The sequence below is a fragment of the Trichoplax adhaerens genome, genomic scaffold, assembly GCF_000150275.1.
Source record: "Trichoplax adhaerens TRIADscaffold_1 genomic scaffold, whole genome shotgun sequence".
In the NCBI taxonomy this organism is placed as follows: Eukaryota; Metazoa; Placozoa; class Uniplacotomia; order Trichoplacea; family Trichoplacidae; genus Trichoplax; species Trichoplax adhaerens.
In genome coordinates this window covers 7,890,806-7,908,622 of record NW_002060943.1, presented here as the reverse complement: position 1 = coordinate 7,908,622, position 17,817 = coordinate 7,890,806, and the positions used below count along the sequence as shown (strand labels likewise).

Sequence of the window (17,817 nt, the reverse complement as noted above, 5' to 3'; positions counted from 1 at the left end):
GCCTTTAATTTGAAGTATGCACTGTTTACGATACAAATAAAGCATAAACCTCATGTTACGTATATATGTACGAGTATATTATTTAATACACTATGTAAGCTATTGACATCCAAAATAATTATTAGCAATATTTTTTAATTTCGATTGTAAGCATATTGTTTGCATCAGGGAAGAAACCTATATAGTGATTGATCTCAGTATATTATACACTTTCAAACGTACTTCATTAATAAGATTTAGGATATAATTGTAATAAGATAATTATCGTTAGATATACTTTTGCAAGACTTTTGAGAATATGGTATCGAATCACGGTATGTCATTACTGTGGTAAGAAGGATATACGTATTACGAATATTTTTTAAGTTCGATACCGCAGTGAAAATATTTTAATCATTAATTAACTGCCAGTTTTGTATAGTTCGCATTTACCATATGTCAAGTTGAGGTACACAGTTATCGACATTAATTGATTATTATAATTATCAATTTGATAATTTAAAATTGATTCTTACTAATGGATGTTCACTGCCCAATAATAGCAAGTTAAGTCATACAAATAATGTATGATAGTAGCAACAAGAGTCACCGCTATTTTAAATACTAATTAGGTATCAGTATGGACTACTAGGTGCATCGAGTAGTTCATGGTATCAGAAATAATAAAAGAACTTAAAGGAAGAAGGTTGCGAATTAATAAAATTTGCTGAAATGATTTTATACCATAATCATACACTATCCTACTAACATCTACTCGAACGAATATAGCTTAAATCCAGTTATTTATTTCAGAAATTAATTTTAAGATTGTATTTGATAAATGAAAAAATGTCAATAAATACAAGCTTTACAGTAATCAGTTCAGTTACATATGACATAGAGAGTGCTTTAAATAATGCATAAGTAAAAACATCGAAAATTTTATACTTAATAAACTAGCGACAGTGTTGTCATAGAGGTATAAAATTTGCGCTATAAATGCGTACCTCGATTGCAGATTCTTTTAATTCTTTAACTCAATTTACATTTTTATCTCTTCAAGCTTCGCTACTTATAATTAATCGGAATATATAACTAAATGATACAAGCATAGATTTGCATTGCTCATAATGCAGATCTAGAGCTTTTTAGATTAGATTATTAGTTGTATTATATAATTTAGTTAACAATGATATGGAAGTCGATATTATTTACATTGTAATAGATACGCAACAGAAATAGATCTAAATTAATGTCAATGGCCTTCTACTGTATAACTAATGATGAAACCTAATAACAGTGTAAAGACATTGATGATGTATATGAATAGTGAATTCGAAACATTTTCAATTTCTAGCTGTTTATCCGCGATTAAAGAGGACCAAAGAAAGCATCAATTAATGATAAAATCGAAATATCACTCCTATAGATTTCATGAACTGAATCTTCCATTCATTGAGCTATTGTCTAAAATTTAAATGCATTTGATAAAATTTTTGATCTAATTCTACTCGTATATCAATCATTCAGTATCGATGTGCGTATTTTAGCATTTCAGGGATTTATCATTGCATTAGACAGCTAATTTATGTCTGTCATTTATAATTTATACTACAGTCATTGACTCCGAGCAAAACGATTAAATTTACTAATATTTTTTAGCATTAATAAATATATTATTTTAATTATTTACTATTGAAATCTAAGGTTTGATGCGATTTCTCGTATTATTATAGTGTGATTAAACATTATGATTAGGAGATGTTTCTCTAGCATCAGATGATTTCGACCGATTAACCTGTCGATCTCTATTAGCAGTTATCGCAAAACTGGTAAAAGCCAGTATTGCAGCCAGCAGAGAAATTGCCGAAGAGGCAATTCCTGCCCAGTAACACCATCCAATGGTGCATCGTCCTAGGCGATAAATAGCACTCTGTTCTCCACAAATAACTCGCACCGAAGCACTATCCCAACCCAAAGGATAAAATGCACAACTGCAACCGAAGCTTAATCCTAAATAATAACAAAAATTTCAAAAATCATTAAGCAAAGAAGATAATACGAAAATCTAAGACGATAAACTATTTCATAGAATTTTAGTCTGTTGTTATATTGTATTGTACAATGTACAGTACTAGTATGTAAGTTGACTTCTACTTACTCTTTGAAGTTATGACAGTAAATTACAGTAAATCGCGCTTAATTTTAATACTGAAGACTAGTCGAATCATATACATCCAGCTATGTGTTCATTCCCGATGCTACACAGTCCATTTTGTCAGTACAGAAATTACCTAGGAGACTATTACCCGATTAAATGGATTAAATTAATTGGGCATATGGTTAATTTTCCCTTAAATTAAGACCAGTACGAACGTGTAGACCGGTATGTAACTGCAAGGGACGTTCCAAAGTACCGTCAAATTTACATACTGTACTCTGACTATTGCAGGCCTACTGCCTTATATGACTGAGATCGAGTTATCACTATAGAGACCTTAAATAAAACTTCAATTATATAATTATTTATTTATTAACACATTTTGATATGGTGCTGCTAAAACTATTTTATATATCTCTGATTCAGAACTGTCACTGCTTACAATTTGGTAGCACAAGACTTTGCTTAGCGGTAGTACAGTACACATAGAACAGTATGTACACTTGTACAGTACTGTACTGTAACCTGATTGGCTAGCTTTTACAGTACTGTACTGTACTGTACTGTACTGTATAATTACTCGCTTGGATAATGGACCTCTGGAGTTCTAAAGGTCCATGCTACTGCGCACTGCGCAGCAGTTAATGGCGGCCAGGTTTCTGCCAAACAATACCTCAGGCAAATATATCCCCAGGGTATGTACAGAAGACATTTTAATAATATTTTAAGCTATTCAACAGCTATAAAGAAGACTTCGACAATGCTGAATAATGAAAGGACAATGATGATAGCGTTTCAAAAATGATAACAGCTATTTGTGGTTCTGACGCGAACTCACATACCGACTAGGATATGATAGCCAGTTATTTATTTAAATGTAATCACAACGGATGACGATCCGACAAAGGCTCAAAAAGCCGGATACAGAGCTATACTGCCTGCATGCTGCAATTACTGGAGATTGATAGAGGATGATATCTTTTTGAGTTGTTAAATTATAGAAAGATATGGAAAAGAGCTTAGGTTAACGAGTACAGCCGAGTGAGAGCATGACTACACATAACTTAGGCTTATGTGCTAATACGGCGATACTACAACAGTATGTACTGAGATGGTTCATTATATATTTCGAAGTGTACATTAATAGACCATTAGACACTGCTCATAACTGGGTAATAAATGGCTATCTATGAACTACGGTATTGATATTTACTGAAACGATCAAAATTAAATATGATCATTTAGCTAGGAAAATAGAATCAGATCAGTACAGTACTCTACATCCTAACCCAAGGGTGTCCAAAAAATTGCCCGCTTCTTCATAAATGTATCATTCTTTTTTTACAATGCAACTCTTTCTGTATAATGTCATTGTTTTTTCCTTGATTACCACCTTCCATTTACTGCTATTGTACCTAAATTTTCTTAATATGGAGTATCAATCAAAAATTACCGACGGTAGAAAATTGATCCTATCACAATTAATAATACTGTGGGTATAAATTGAGTCCATGGATTAACCTTCATAAAGATATCATTTCAAGCTTATATCGAAACTTTGTTACTGTTGTAAATTAAACTTTTTCATAACTACTCTTGATGTCGCACCGCAGCGTGAAGTCAAGAAATTCGAAATTCGTAGTCATGAGCATAATCCTAGTAATCCCGTATGAATTTTAATAGAATCCTAATAAACAGTTTAGTTAAAGGCTATGCCAATATGAATTTAAATTAGAAATAGTTTTACTATGGCTTCGCAACTAATTGCATGACAGCGTTAAGGGGTAATGATAAAATTTGGGTTGATAATAATGCAAGGAAAGATTTTTCACAATCCACATGTTACTTCACATCGAGCTGCTAATAAGTTCATTTTTCTTCACTATCAACAAATACTGTAATGCGTATTAAAGTAAACAGTGATACATGAATTCGCTCAGCGTAAACATACAGCTAAGCACAGCACAGTAATTGTTGCTATAAACGCATAATATAGTATAGGCGCATTATCATGGCGTGATTGATTAACTAGAGAACGGAAAAACTACTGATTACAGTCAAAATGTCGGTTACACGTTAACAAAAGCGCAAATACAAAAGAATAATATAACTACCTACTTAATTAATAAATGAGGATTGTTAATAGTTAGTAAAAGAATGGAAGCGGAACAAGAATAGGCTTTAATGTATAGACCCAATCTAACTGTTGGGACAACTTTTAACAATTTAGTGGAGATCGGAAATCTTTCTAATGTAGCGGAAGACAATATGCTTTAATAATAGCATAGCGCTGGACTACCCTGGTAGAAGACAAGGGTAAAATATGTAAAAAAAATGTCGTGCGATGCATGTTAAGCTATTTTAGTGCTATTTATTATCTATGAAATTGTTGAAGCCATAATCTATTTTCGGATAATTTTAGTGTCGCCGCTGTCGTGAAAGTATAATCGATGAGAGAGACAATATCAGAACAGGAATAAAAGAGATTTTAATTGGTTTTGCTCCGTAGCACTGACCCTCTAATTTGAAAGACAAATACTCAAAGCCATTAGCAATAGAATAATCGATTCACAGAGTATAACGTATTATGCAATATGTCTAGCAATCATGTTGTTCAAAACAACAAATTCAATTAACTTAGCAATTTCTCTAGGCTGGTGATGTAATCAATCCATTCTCTTTTCAAATAAACTCACAAAAGGTTCAACACCAATTACTGTCATGATCATTTTTATGTTATCACTCCGTTAATATTAAGATTACCTTGACGAAATATAATAATTATTATAATCGGTGAAAATATATGCTAGCACAGTGAAATTAGATCTTTACTGATTATAATTTCACCGAGACAGTAGACGGGAAGAGAGACGAGGAATAATAGTGATTCATTATTTATAGTATTATAATTAATTATTGGAGACATCGTTGAGGCCTGTACTAATTTAAAACTCACTCATCATCTAGCATGATTTTGATCAATTTTAAGAAGTAAAATTTTAAATACTATACCGTAGCGGATCCTAACGATTTTACTCCTGAGGATTCAAATTTACTAAAGTATTACTTGATTCTAATGTTAAAAATGCTATTCTCCATTATAAAAATAACTATTCCATCTATACGTCCTTATATTCCGATCGTTGTCGAAAGGACAACAGTAATTGTGTTTCCGGTAGCATTGTCTTACATTTTTGACTGACCTGCAAGAAGTTGTAAAATGGCAGCTACCCTAATTGCTTTCTTAGTTAATACGTCCTTAATACACATGAAAGACAGACCAATTAAAGCGATTAACAGTAAGATACCACATGAAGCACCCTGCATAATAGTGCAAGCTTTCCAGGCTATACTTGGGATATCATTGAAGTCATTATAACGGGCACAAATATGAATTGTTGTTGTGCCTAAGGCAGCGGTAGTCCTATTATAAACCATTCCTGGGTAATTACAAGCACGAAAAGTGCCAAATGTAACTGTAGTTTTATTCCAATAGCCAATTAACCAGTAGGGTAAATAGAATGAAACACAACAGCCACCAGCTGCTAAAGATGACATTAAAATCCATAAATGACCGAATCGAGACAATTTTAATGAGCGAAGAGGCGTTGATTTATCCATGGCATCAGTAAATTAAAAATTTTCACCAATTTGTAATAGTTCACTCAACAATTTTAAATTTCCCAATCGAAGCTTATAATTCTGGAATCCTTTGATTGCTATCAAAAATCGTCGATTTTAAATTTAGCAAGCCGATGTAAATAAATGATTAAAGTGATATTCTGGAATCATTTCTTGTTCATATCAGCATTGTTTGAATTAGCCGGACTGGAATCGAGGCAGTTTCTCGGTTTGTCAATTCCAATTTAAAGCAAATATATTCAGCAGATCTAAGTATCTTAACTGGGGTCAAACAGAGTACCTCTCTATTTTTTCAAACTGGAAATAGGAAAGATAAAATCTTAGATTTTTTTATTTTAGTAAACAAAGTAAGATTTACCTAACGATGGGATGTACTCATCATTCTCTTACTTAAATATTAAAAGAGGTTGTAAACGAGAATACGATGACAAATATATTTACCGAAAATAGCTTTTTTATATTACGAGAATCATAGTAACAAATTAAGCTAGATTTACTACTATCTTCCATATGATTCACCTAATGTAAGTAGCCGCTTTAGTTTACCCTAAGATTCCTGCTGCTTACCAATAATTATGCCTACGCTTCTTTACACAATGAATATTACATGTACATATATTAATAACGTCTCATCTACCGTATAGCAAAGACTAATATTTGCGGCGATATTATTTTGAAATTTTTATTCTTAGTTTTACATCCTTTAAAAATTTCCACTGATAATATAGCCTAAAGTAACAACTAATATCTACACACAGTGAAATATGTATATATATATTTACTTTTCTGATAATAAAAGCAACAACTAGCGACTTACTCGTTCCTTACCAATTTCAGCTAATAATTTAGTCTTCTTCTACTTCGAAAAATAATGCCTTTCAACAATCACAAAGTAAGAAGTAATTATCAGATGCTAGTACTCATGCAACAGTAGCATATTACTGGTATACTATATTTTAAATCTCTTAACGTATACTAACTAATCCTCTTTCAATGTGAAACTATCCAAAACAACTTTTTTTTATTTAAAATTACTCATATAATGCCGCAAAAGGTTTAGAACAACCAAGACTGACTGATACCATGACTTGTTTAATGCTTTTTTTATTTTTTTTATTATATGTACTATACGTAAGCGTATTGTAATATCCCAATTATAATTAATACTATGACAACTCTACTTAGACTATCGACTAGGTATAGTGTCACATTACCACATTAAAAACAATATGGACTAAACAGTCAAACATAGTTAAGAATTTAAAGAGTTTTATCTGTATATCATAATATAAGGATATAGTAATGTAAATTTAGGATTTTCTTGCCAATCATAGGGTAAAAAAATGGACAAGGAAATATATTAATTAATGAACTATACTATGCTTATTTAAGTACAGATAATAATTCTTAACAGCATCATTAAATCACTAATACGCGTATCTAGAGATTAATCAAATGTTTTGATTACCTTTCGACTCTTCTTGAATTATTGCTAGTATTACAACTGCAAACTTAATTCAATAATTCAGCTATTAACTGCCTCGATCTGCTTGGAAATTTATCGATTGAGTGAGAATATGTAATTTCTATCTGACAACACGATTAAGAGAACTGGATGCTTTTATCGTATTATTAATGATCGACTGAATGTGATATCAATCGGTCGCTCGCTTTAATTCTCTTATTATTCTGTAATTTGTTTGTTTTGCTGTTATTGTACTCTACGCCAATGTACTGGTACAGTACAGTACGGTACGGTACGGTACGGTTTGCAATTACAGGTACAGTACAATACGTACAGTATAAAGTGTACAGTGTACAGTACGCACTCTACAGTGTAGTACTGTGACGTACTGACACAGTGCGTAAGTACTATACAGTGTACACTACTACAGTATGCTGTATTGGTAGGCACGATAGTTCAATATTACTGTAATTACGCTGATTGATTTACGGCATAAAACTTATTGAGCACGGTGTTCCAGGAGATTAATTCAGTTGCCGTTGCTGTTATATCATAACAGAAAGTACCACGAAGAAAGAATGAACAAAAAATTTTAAACCATACTGCAGTTGATTCTTTTAATAATTTTTTACTACTTAGGCTTAAAGTAGCTTTTTGCAGCGTAACATTCCAATGTCACTTAGTCTATGGTACGGTACTGCCAAGACGTCGGAGCATGGTTCACTAGAGAACCTAAAAACTCCTCCCACGATCACGATCCCATTGTGAACTACTAAAACTCACATCTATGCGCTGATACACTGTGTTTTACATCGTCTTTCGCTACCGCAGCTGAATGAAATAGCGGTTATTGGGCGGTGATATGACAAAATCTCGTTTGTTATGATAATAATAATTAATTAGTTAAAAATCTTCATAACAATCACAACAACCGTATCTGGATTGATTTATTATATCTCATTATATAATACAGTTTGTTTAAAACTCGTTGATTCACATTTAGATTTGAATACAGTCTGCTGATACTACAAAGCAGTTCAAATTGTGAAACTATCGGTAAAAAGAAGCCAGGATGTTATCAAATATTCACCTATTCTCTAGCATCAATTAAATGATCGTCATTGTTATCTTCGTTAGTCGCTTTATAACTGTAGTATCGAAAATACGGAAAAACATTCAATCGGCGAGCTGAGCTCTACAGGCTACCACAGCTCAGATTTTAGTAAAACGATATGTAGTGGCTCCATAGTAACCGTAAACAGGTGTAACTATAGTACGCTTTCTACTGTGCAGTGGCCAAGTTAGGTGAGGCAATAGTAATGCGTACTGTGAAACTATAATTAATAATTGGCTAAATAAGCAAAAATACATCATACCCGCCATTTCGTATGCCTCTGATGGGTCTACCTTCTGCCCGCACAAATCGCAGATATCACATATCACGATTCTCATAAACCATAGTACTAAAAGACTTACCAAAATTATTCTGAATCACTTAGGTTGAATGAAATCTAGCCAGAGTTGGAAATGAACTACAGCTCTAGCGCAATCTCACTATCGCACGGTATAAATACCTTTTGATGGATGAATATTTGCGGTTATGGAGTTTATTTTGAAACAAGTGTTATCATCTCTTGATGTTTCAGCATACGTACAGTAAGCTGAGAAATGAGCTGATCAGTTTAGTTTGCTGCCATGCTAATTTAGTAATCTATAGTATGTAACCAGTGATCTTAGAGTCTCTAATCCTTTATTGAGAGACCAGATGAAAGAGAGAAAGAGTGAATGATATCCTGTAAATAAAAATAATAAAAATATAAATAGTTTACGTATAGCGGAACGCCTGATTGGCTAGTACAAGGTCTAGGCAAGTACACTATGGTAAACCACTACTTAACAATCGTCACTCAGTCATCGTCTAGTCATAGTAGTGTAACACTAGTGTTACGGACGTGTGCAAGCTCAGTCCAATCAATCTACTAACAACGGTATCTCGTTTGATTTCATAATTTTAAGTTTGATATTTATTTATTATTTTAATATTGTCATAACTTGTAATTTTTTTTTCACTTTGAAGTACTTACCCATAATTATGATAGTACTCCTTCGCTTGTAACACCTAAGTTACTGTGAACGAACTCTTTCTATCATGAAGCATACTACAATACTGTATGTAATGTGATTGAAATAAATTTGATATATGCAAAATGGCGCTTTTAGCGCCAATCACACTACTTCGAAGTTGAAATACTACGCGATAAAAGCAGTAAATTTCTAATAGCTTAGTTTATAAAGACCATAATTTACAGTACTACTGTACAGTACATGTAAAACCCTGGTCTTTACATACTGTACAGTGAACAGCGTACAGTACAGTACACTACACAGTGGGCCAAAATTCTCATAAAAATAGTTCTTTATGACTGTACAACGTACAGTATACGTGTTAACATAGTCACGTGATATTGTAGATTACTGTACAAAAGTAAAAAACAAATTGGATCCAATTTGCCATCGTAAAGAAACGCAGTAACTATAATACTGTACTGTACAGTACTGTACATTTATTTTACGGTACTGTACACTGTACAGTGCTGTACTTCGATCCAATCTCATATCCAGTACTGCTCAGTGCTTACATAACAACAACAAAGATGGACGTCAAGGTTTTTATTGTAAAAGCGACCCTTTTTATATTGATTTCTACAAGCCTAGTTTTGTCTGAATCTGTTCACAGCCCTACTGATCTCCTAGCAAGATTCAAAAGTTTTATAACAGACTATAATAGAAACTATACTACTAAGGAAGAACATGAATTTCGCTTTCAGACTTTCAAGAAAAACTTTCGTCGTATCGCCTCAACGAATGCCAATGGTGCCACTTACGGCGTCAACAAATTCGCAGATTGGACTGATGAAGAATTTAAAGAGCTACTAGGCAACCGACAAGTTCCTACGCAAGAGATTGTCAATTCTGAACTACACCACTCTCTGTCTACTGCTAAATTTCCCTCCAGCCTTGATTGGAGAGAACACAAGCGTAACATTGTTGGCCCAGTAAGGAATCAGGGTCGCTGCGGATGCTGCTGGGCTTTCAGCACAGTCGAAACAATTGCAAGCGCCTGGGCATTAGCTGGTAAGAATGGTACTTTGGATTGCCTACTTTATTGACAGTATAAACTTGTGCTCCTAAATTTAAGATGACTTAGTCCCATATTTCCTAATTTATTTACTGAGTCAGTAAGTTTCTGAAACGGATATAATTCACTTACTTGAGCACACACGTCAATTTCATTAGTTGCCCGTAAATTCGATTATATAGTACAGCACGATTATATTTTTACATGACTACAAATACGCGTACGATTATATTTTGCATGGCTACAAATATGCGTACGTATAATGAAGAGCATGGTTGTTGTTCCAGCTTATATCGATAATATAGAATTATTGCAATAGGAAAGTTGTGGCACAAAATAGAAATTTCAAAACTTATTCATTTGAGTTTATTTTCTAGTCTTAAAAGTTTAACATTTCTTTACCAGTTTAAAGATGCATCTTAAGGAATACGTATTCTATCGCAATACTTAGGAAATTCATTCACAGAACTTAGTGTTCAACAGCTACTTTCATGTGATAATATGGATGGTGGTTGTCGGGGAGGATCGTTTTACCTAGCCTGCAACTGGCTAACTAAGAATAGAGTACCCCTTGAAACAGAATCAGCTAATCCGTATTTAGGCAAAAGAGACAAATGCGTGAAGCATGCAACCAACACAGGCATCATTTTAAAGAAGTTTACTACTAGCAATTTCATCTACCAAGAATCAAGTAGCATGATTGCCGCTCTAAATCAAAATGGTCCTTTATCCATAGCCGTAGATGCTACTAGCTGGAGGGATTACGTCGGTGGAATCATACAGCATCATTGCGATGGGAAAGTACTGAATCATGCTGTGCAAGTTGTCGGTTATAAACTTGATGCACCTGTTCCATACTGGATAGTTAGAAACTCCTGGGGTGAAGATTTTGGCGATCATGGGTATATTTATATAAAAATGGGAAAAAATGTATGCGGCATTGCAGAGAGTGTAGGCTGGGTCAATTTTTAGGTCCTATAAGATTATAGAACGCAGTATTGACATTTTAATTTTAATTTTACTGCATTAATTCTGGCAGTGAGTGGTAACAAAGGATACTGTTAATATAGATTTTAGCAATTTATTAATGTAAGTAAAATAATTATAGGTCGAATAATAGTAAATTTAAATGAATTTATTTTTTATATTATATTACTTCTGGTTCTGCTATTTCTTGATTGCATAAGCTATGTCCGATAAACTATACCGAATCTAGTGTGAATTGTAAATTGTACAGTTGCAATTGGTTAAGCTGATTAACTATGGTCAGCTTATAGATCGCATGAAACCGGTTTGATGAAGAAGCGTTACTGCTGTATAATCTATTCTTTGAAATTTATGCTGACTTTAAAGGGTAGAGTACCAACATCTTGATAACTGAAGAATGCCTGTTACATGGAGACTTGTAATCTAAATATTTTTACTTTAAGTGACATCAATGGCATATAGCTCTGTAGTATTGTGGTATAAGAATTTTAATAGATTCTTAAATTCGCAAGATAATATCGTAATTGTAACATATCTACGTGTTTAGCTATCAATCATAATTTAACACACCTGCTCTTAAGTAACGTCACATCATATATGAAAATAAACAGTATTTGATCTTAACACCAAAACTCAAAAAACTTTAATCCCTGATAACCTCTATCAGTGATCCCTTGTATTTCTCAGTCTTCAATGTAAAACTCTTATTCTTTAGCATCAGCGACACCCCCTTCTGTTATTGCAAACATTGCTTCATTTTCCGCTCTGTCAGGACTATAACAACGCAATAGTTCAGCATTAGCTTACGAAAATTAAATCTTGTTACGCCAATATTAGAGGAAAGTACGAAGACCTATCATAAATTTTTGCGATTCTAGTCTCTCCTCTGCCTTTTCTCAGACTGATACGATTTGTGGAAGCGTGTGCAAGTATATGGCCTCCTACCGGCTTCTTTGGATCGACCTGAAAGCTTTACGCATTTAAGTAAATTTTAACCCACACGCACAATAGCCGAAATTACAAACTGTTTAAGATCATTCATAGGGTGAAATTTTTATATTAAAACAATTACAATTAAAGTTACTATATCTACACAACATCATTAAGTGATTATGGCAATACCTCATTGTTGCTACAAATATTTAATGGTGTTACAAGAACCAGTTCAAATTAATGTTGAGAATCGTGTTTTTTATAACATCTGTTCCAAAGATTTCGACTTACCGCCCGGATCCGAAACCATCTGTAAGCATGAATAACGGTTAGATAACATTAGTTAACGTCCAAGAAAATAGTTTTAAGCTATAACTCGCCTGGTTAGTTATTACTATCGCCATATTGAACTCTTTGTGATACGTGATAAGAAAATAAGTTCAGGCAGAAAAAGATTAGATTCAAATAATGAAGTCGTATTTTACGTATATCATTTTGACTGGATCATCATGATTATACTTTGTTGCTATGCCATGCTATGTTACGCTACTTGCCAAACTGCAGTCACAATACCATACTATGTTAGTACCAACCTTCTGCTACTTTTTGTAGCTTAGATAAAACTTGACCGAGTTTTTGCTGCCGATCAGCCAATTCTCCCCTTCCACAAAAGTCCGTACGAAATGGATGCGTTAAAGAATCAATTATCTAAAATATTTAAATGCTATTCAGCTTCAAGGTATACTACAGTGTAACCTAAAATAAAAATTTTTTTTGCTATTTGTTGTAAAGCAAACAATCCTTCGCGTATTGGATTTACAAAGATGTACGACATACCAACAATTTATAAATTTTGCGTTCTTCGTAAAATTCCCCAGCTGCTTCAATAATCGAGGTTGCTAAATGCTCACCTACATAGTAAAATAAAGTGGGTCACAGCGAAAATTTAAAAGGTAGTCCATCGATATCTTCAATATCAGACTTTGATAAATTACGTGGAATTATTGCATAACATAGCTTTATACTCAGCATCACTCACTATTATATACTCTCCTGTAGGCTATGTTGGTGAGAACTTCGTTTTCATCTAAGTCAAATCTATTAGCAATCGTTCTTAGACGATCGGGCCGGCTATTTAATGAGTTAAGCCTGAAGAACCTATGTAAGCTTAAGAGAGGCCTAACTGTATCGCTTCTACACATAACTTATAAATTTTCTCAAATTGTGTAAGACCCAGATTGATTAGGATACAACGTTCCCTAAAAAATTGAATATTTATTATTAAGTATTATAAACAAATCGGTTAAATTGTAAGCTGAGGTAATAACGTTTCTTACTTCTGTGTCCAACACTAAAGCTTTACCACCCTCATAATCCTCTCCCGGAATCTGGCATGTAGCTGAAATCAAATGTATTTAATAGTTCAAGGAAAGAGAACTGTGTATCAACTAATTAGTATAGCTACTATTTATTTCGCCTAGTATAGTAGACAAACCGCAAATTGTGTGAACTATCTGAGTTTTTCCTGTTCGAAATTCTGAATTAATAATAAAGAGGCTGATGAATTAATTTGTATATAATTACGGCTATTTATTCAATTTCTCACCTCCAAAAAATTCTGTTATTGACATACTTTCAATGCCTCCTAAAGTTGCAGGCATCAATTAAAATTAAAAAATTGTAAAATATTGAGCAATTTGGCTGTTGTTTAATTTATTTCGTACTATATAGATTTACACCTACCTCCTAATATAGTACTATTGGTGAGCAGCATCGTCGCAACAGGTTAAAAAAATTAAAATGTATTTTGTTTTTAATCCAGTCTAATGTTAAGCTGCATGAACTTGAAACATACTCTAATTCGTTGCTACCAGTAGAAATCTTGAAAACTCTCCTTCTTTTTTCACCATATTCTAGTGCAGTTAGGAACCCGTTGCCCTTTTTTTACGCAGTTAAAGTACAGTTTTGTCATAAATCTACACCTGATAGTGATTATAAGCGTAGTACTACCAGGTAGATCAAAGTGTCTTAATTATGCTTACACAGAGTTTGATAGCCGCTTCCTTAACGAAGAAAAACATAGAAATGAATTTAGGAGTATTTCTCAGTTATAATTTAGCACTTTTAATAGGTAATTTATACCTTTAATTTATCTACTTTGGCTTCACTAATTCCTTTGATAGTGCATAACTGCTTTTTGGTATTCGTGAGCACACCCTAACGTTGAAAGACACTTATTTGTAGGCATTTTAACAGCTAATTTCAATTGTCAATTGCAAAAATGGTACATTTTCTCTACGTACTCCAATAGTATAAATACCGCCCTTTTTAACTTTCTGAATATCTGCAGAATTCTATCAAGCGAAAAATCAAGGATTAAGCAAATACCGACATTGGTAAATGATTCTACAATGTAGATGCATAATAATATCATTGCCTACAATGCCATGTTCTTGTAGTACTTCGATGTCTTGAAAAAAGTATTCCTATATAAGTATAAAATTGAATAGCTGGTTCAAACTATGTTAATGCAGCTCTGCAACAGCAGCGATTACCTCAAATTCTTCTTCGTCAGATTGGCACTGTTCACAACTCATTCTCTATTCAATATCAAAGAAATCACAAATTTTTAAAGACACTGAAATGGATGTGAAATCATCCTTTGAAAAAATCAGCTATTCATTGATAGAATATGAACGAAAATAATCTTTATCATTACTTCCTACTTAAAGTGTACATATTTAGTCGACAAAGTAGTTATAATAGGGCAAATAATAATTAATTTACCGCTGTTATATGGATAAGTACTTGAAATTTAATCGATAGGCTTTTAAATGAAGGATTTTTCCCTACTCTTAACCAGCGTTCCGTGTTGAAAATGCCAGGATAAACTAGTGAGGCACGCTAGCTGAAATAAGCAGTTAAGGCATTCAATCGTTCAAAGGGATGATTGTCATGTCATGTTGGCCTGTCACCCTCATAGGCGCTTGAAAGTGCACGATCGATGGGTTTTAATTGGTCCATCAACATGTAGATAACATGCAATACAGAAGTTGGGTTGAATTGCTGTAGTAACTGACCACATTCAGTCATTCAATTTGCTCGTCAGCCCACTGAAAAGGATGACGGCAATGCACGACATTACAATGTCGTAATATAATACTAGTCAGTCGTCAATAAGCCTCGACAGGATGTTTTAAAAATTTTTTCCCCTGATTTAGGATAATGCAATGGCTTTTATCGTAAATAAGTAGACTAATATAATGCAATAAACTCTCTGACGGTAATGAATTTCTGAAATCTTTCAGAGACGAACTTTGGGCAAAAAAGTGCTGCATTGCTAAATTACAATTAGAAGAGATTAAAGCAATGAAATCTCTATGATACTGATCAATTTCGAAAGTTTTCTATATGATACAAACTCGAAGACATCATACGATCTATCGATACTTTTCTTTAGCACACAGATGAACTTTGGGCAATGAAGATGTTGTAGTATGAAATTATAAGAAATTACCGCGATAAGATCTCAATAAGAGTAATAAAATCTCTAAAATCTTTAATTATAGTACATACTGTAGTTGAAGAACTTATGCAATATATCGAGACTTTTCTGTAGCATAGAGAAGAATTTCGGACAACGAAGATTCTGTAGTGCTAAATTATAAGAGATTAAAGCAATAGAATCTCTATGACAGTAATAAAAATTTCTTAAATCTCTTTTATGATTCAAGTCAAAGAAATTACACAAAAATGTATCCATACTTTTCTTAGCATGCAGAAGAACTTTGGGCAAAGAAGATGCTGTAGTGCTAAATTATAAGAGATTAATGCAATAAAGTTTCTATGACGGTAATCAATTTTTGAAGTCTTTTATACGCTTTAATGTCGAAGAAATAATAGGATCTATCGATACTTTTCATTAGTACAAATACGAACTTTGGTCAACGAAGATGCTGTAGTGCTAAATTATAAGAGATCAGGACAATAAAATCTCTATAATCTTTAATTTGGTACTATGCTGAAGAAAATATGCAATGTATTGATACTTTTTTTAGCACAGAGGCGAATGTTGGCAAAAAATATGCTAGAATACTGAATTACCAGAATATTATTAACCATTCAATCCATTAAAACTCTACAGTCAGGGATCACCAGTAGAAAATGATTACATTAAGATCCCATGTTAGGAACTGCATGGATAACACACTTCTTGTATATTAAAATTACGGTATTTTGTGCAACTTCTCTTCCTTTGACTCGTATATTATTTATAGAAAGCAAATTGATCTAAATCCAGTTCGAAGATTCAGATTTTTTAATAATTTGTATTGATTTAAAAGTGAATATTGGTATTGAAAGAAGACATCTAACTGGTGCAGAAATGTGAACATACAGAAGGATTGTAATTATTAAATTTCATGAATATTTTATGGTCTACACTCCACTAGTTTAAGTTATTTTTCTGCTACTTAAGGGAAAAAGTGATCTTTTATTATAGGCAGGAAAATTGAATTATCACTGTCATACGCAGCTCAGACTCCAATATTTTCGAAGACAATATTGATATTTGGTCAATTCTAGGCCTTTCTAGTCAATCCTAGGATTGACTAAATTCGAGTTTTGACCACAATATATACGTACACCAAACGTATACAGAACTATATTGCTATTAATTAACATAGTAAAATATCTTTACTATATTTTTCTAACTAAAATGAATACCAGTGTCAATTCACTTTCCGTCCTATTTCGTAAACTATGATGTGGATTGATTTAAATATTTAAAGCAGCTTACGTCCATGTATATAAATAATAATACTTAATATTTACAAAAATGTGTTTTCCTTATATCTAATAGTGTTAAAACCTACAAGAAGACGTAGAATCAGAAATACCGATTTCAGCAATGAGCTATATCAACTACATTTTTTCATCCCATAACAAAATCTTTTTTTGGCAAACATGCCACTGGCTGGTAGGAACAATTTACACAAAGTAAAATAATTGAAATTCATTCCTACTGCATCGAAAATACTCAACAGACTGCTACAGGCATCATATGTACAATTGTACATTACATATAATCTATACTTTACCATAAATAAGATCTTAAAAACTTGTTACAATTGTGTACTTTAGGCATTATACCGTATGATGTAATCTTTTTAGTCAGCTTGCTAACTTCGCGGCCCTCAAAAATGAACTATAGTCTATCATTGCTTAGAATAGAATTCTGAAACCAGAAAAAGCTACTGAACTTCCCAAATAGATGTTTCATCAAAACCCACAATATATACCAATTATTTTTGATTGAGAAAAAATTAGTAATTTCTTAGTAGAAGCAAGCTCAATTCAGAATTTGAAAAGTACTAATAAGTAATCAATTATATTACCAAACCTCTACTTAGAAATTTTTGAGAAAATTTATTGGTATACATCAAAAGGATATGATCATTTGCAAGTACGAATGCAGAAGATTGAACACAATAATATTTTTACGTCGTTTAC

General features: G+C 32.9%; 3 protein-coding genes across 3 annotated transcripts; 1 reads left to right on the top strand and 2 right to left on the bottom strand.

Annotated features, from left to right (window-relative positions):
* Positions 1 to 1,720: 1,720 nt before the first annotated feature.
* TRIADDRAFT_52183 (uncharacterized protein) lies at positions 1,721 to 5,761 on the bottom strand (the record flags this gene model as incomplete). The annotated part of the gene is made up of 2 exons (XM_002108041.1): positions 1,721 to 1,992; positions 5,344 to 5,761. 2 exons carry the CDS (start codon positions 5,759 to 5,761, stop codon positions 1,721 to 1,723), a joined length of 690 nt encoding a protein of 229 aa, XP_002108077.1.
* A 4,140-nt stretch (positions 5,762 to 9,901) lies between these two features.
* Positions 9,902 to 11,358, top strand: TRIADDRAFT_20325 (uncharacterized protein; the record flags this gene model as incomplete). Its single annotated transcript, XM_002108778.1, has 2 exons — positions 9,902 to 10,382; positions 10,838 to 11,358. The coding sequence occupies 2 exons, from the start codon at positions 9,902 to 9,904 to the stop codon at positions 11,356 to 11,358; spliced, it is 1,002 nt and encodes a 333-aa protein (XP_002108814.1).
* A 719-nt stretch (positions 11,359 to 12,077) lies between these two features.
* TRIADDRAFT_52181 (uncharacterized protein) lies at positions 12,078 to 14,903 on the bottom strand (the record flags this gene model as incomplete). The annotated part of the gene is made up of 10 exons (XM_002108040.1): positions 12,078 to 12,147; positions 12,598 to 12,616; positions 12,900 to 13,014; positions 13,144 to 13,217; positions 13,346 to 13,437; positions 13,491 to 13,565; positions 14,162 to 14,244; positions 14,449 to 14,523; positions 14,610 to 14,660; positions 14,862 to 14,903. The coding sequence occupies 10 exons, from the start codon at positions 14,901 to 14,903 to the stop codon at positions 12,078 to 12,080; spliced, it is 696 nt and encodes a 231-aa protein (XP_002108076.1).
* Between the last annotated feature and the right edge of the window lie 2,914 nt (positions 14,904 to 17,817).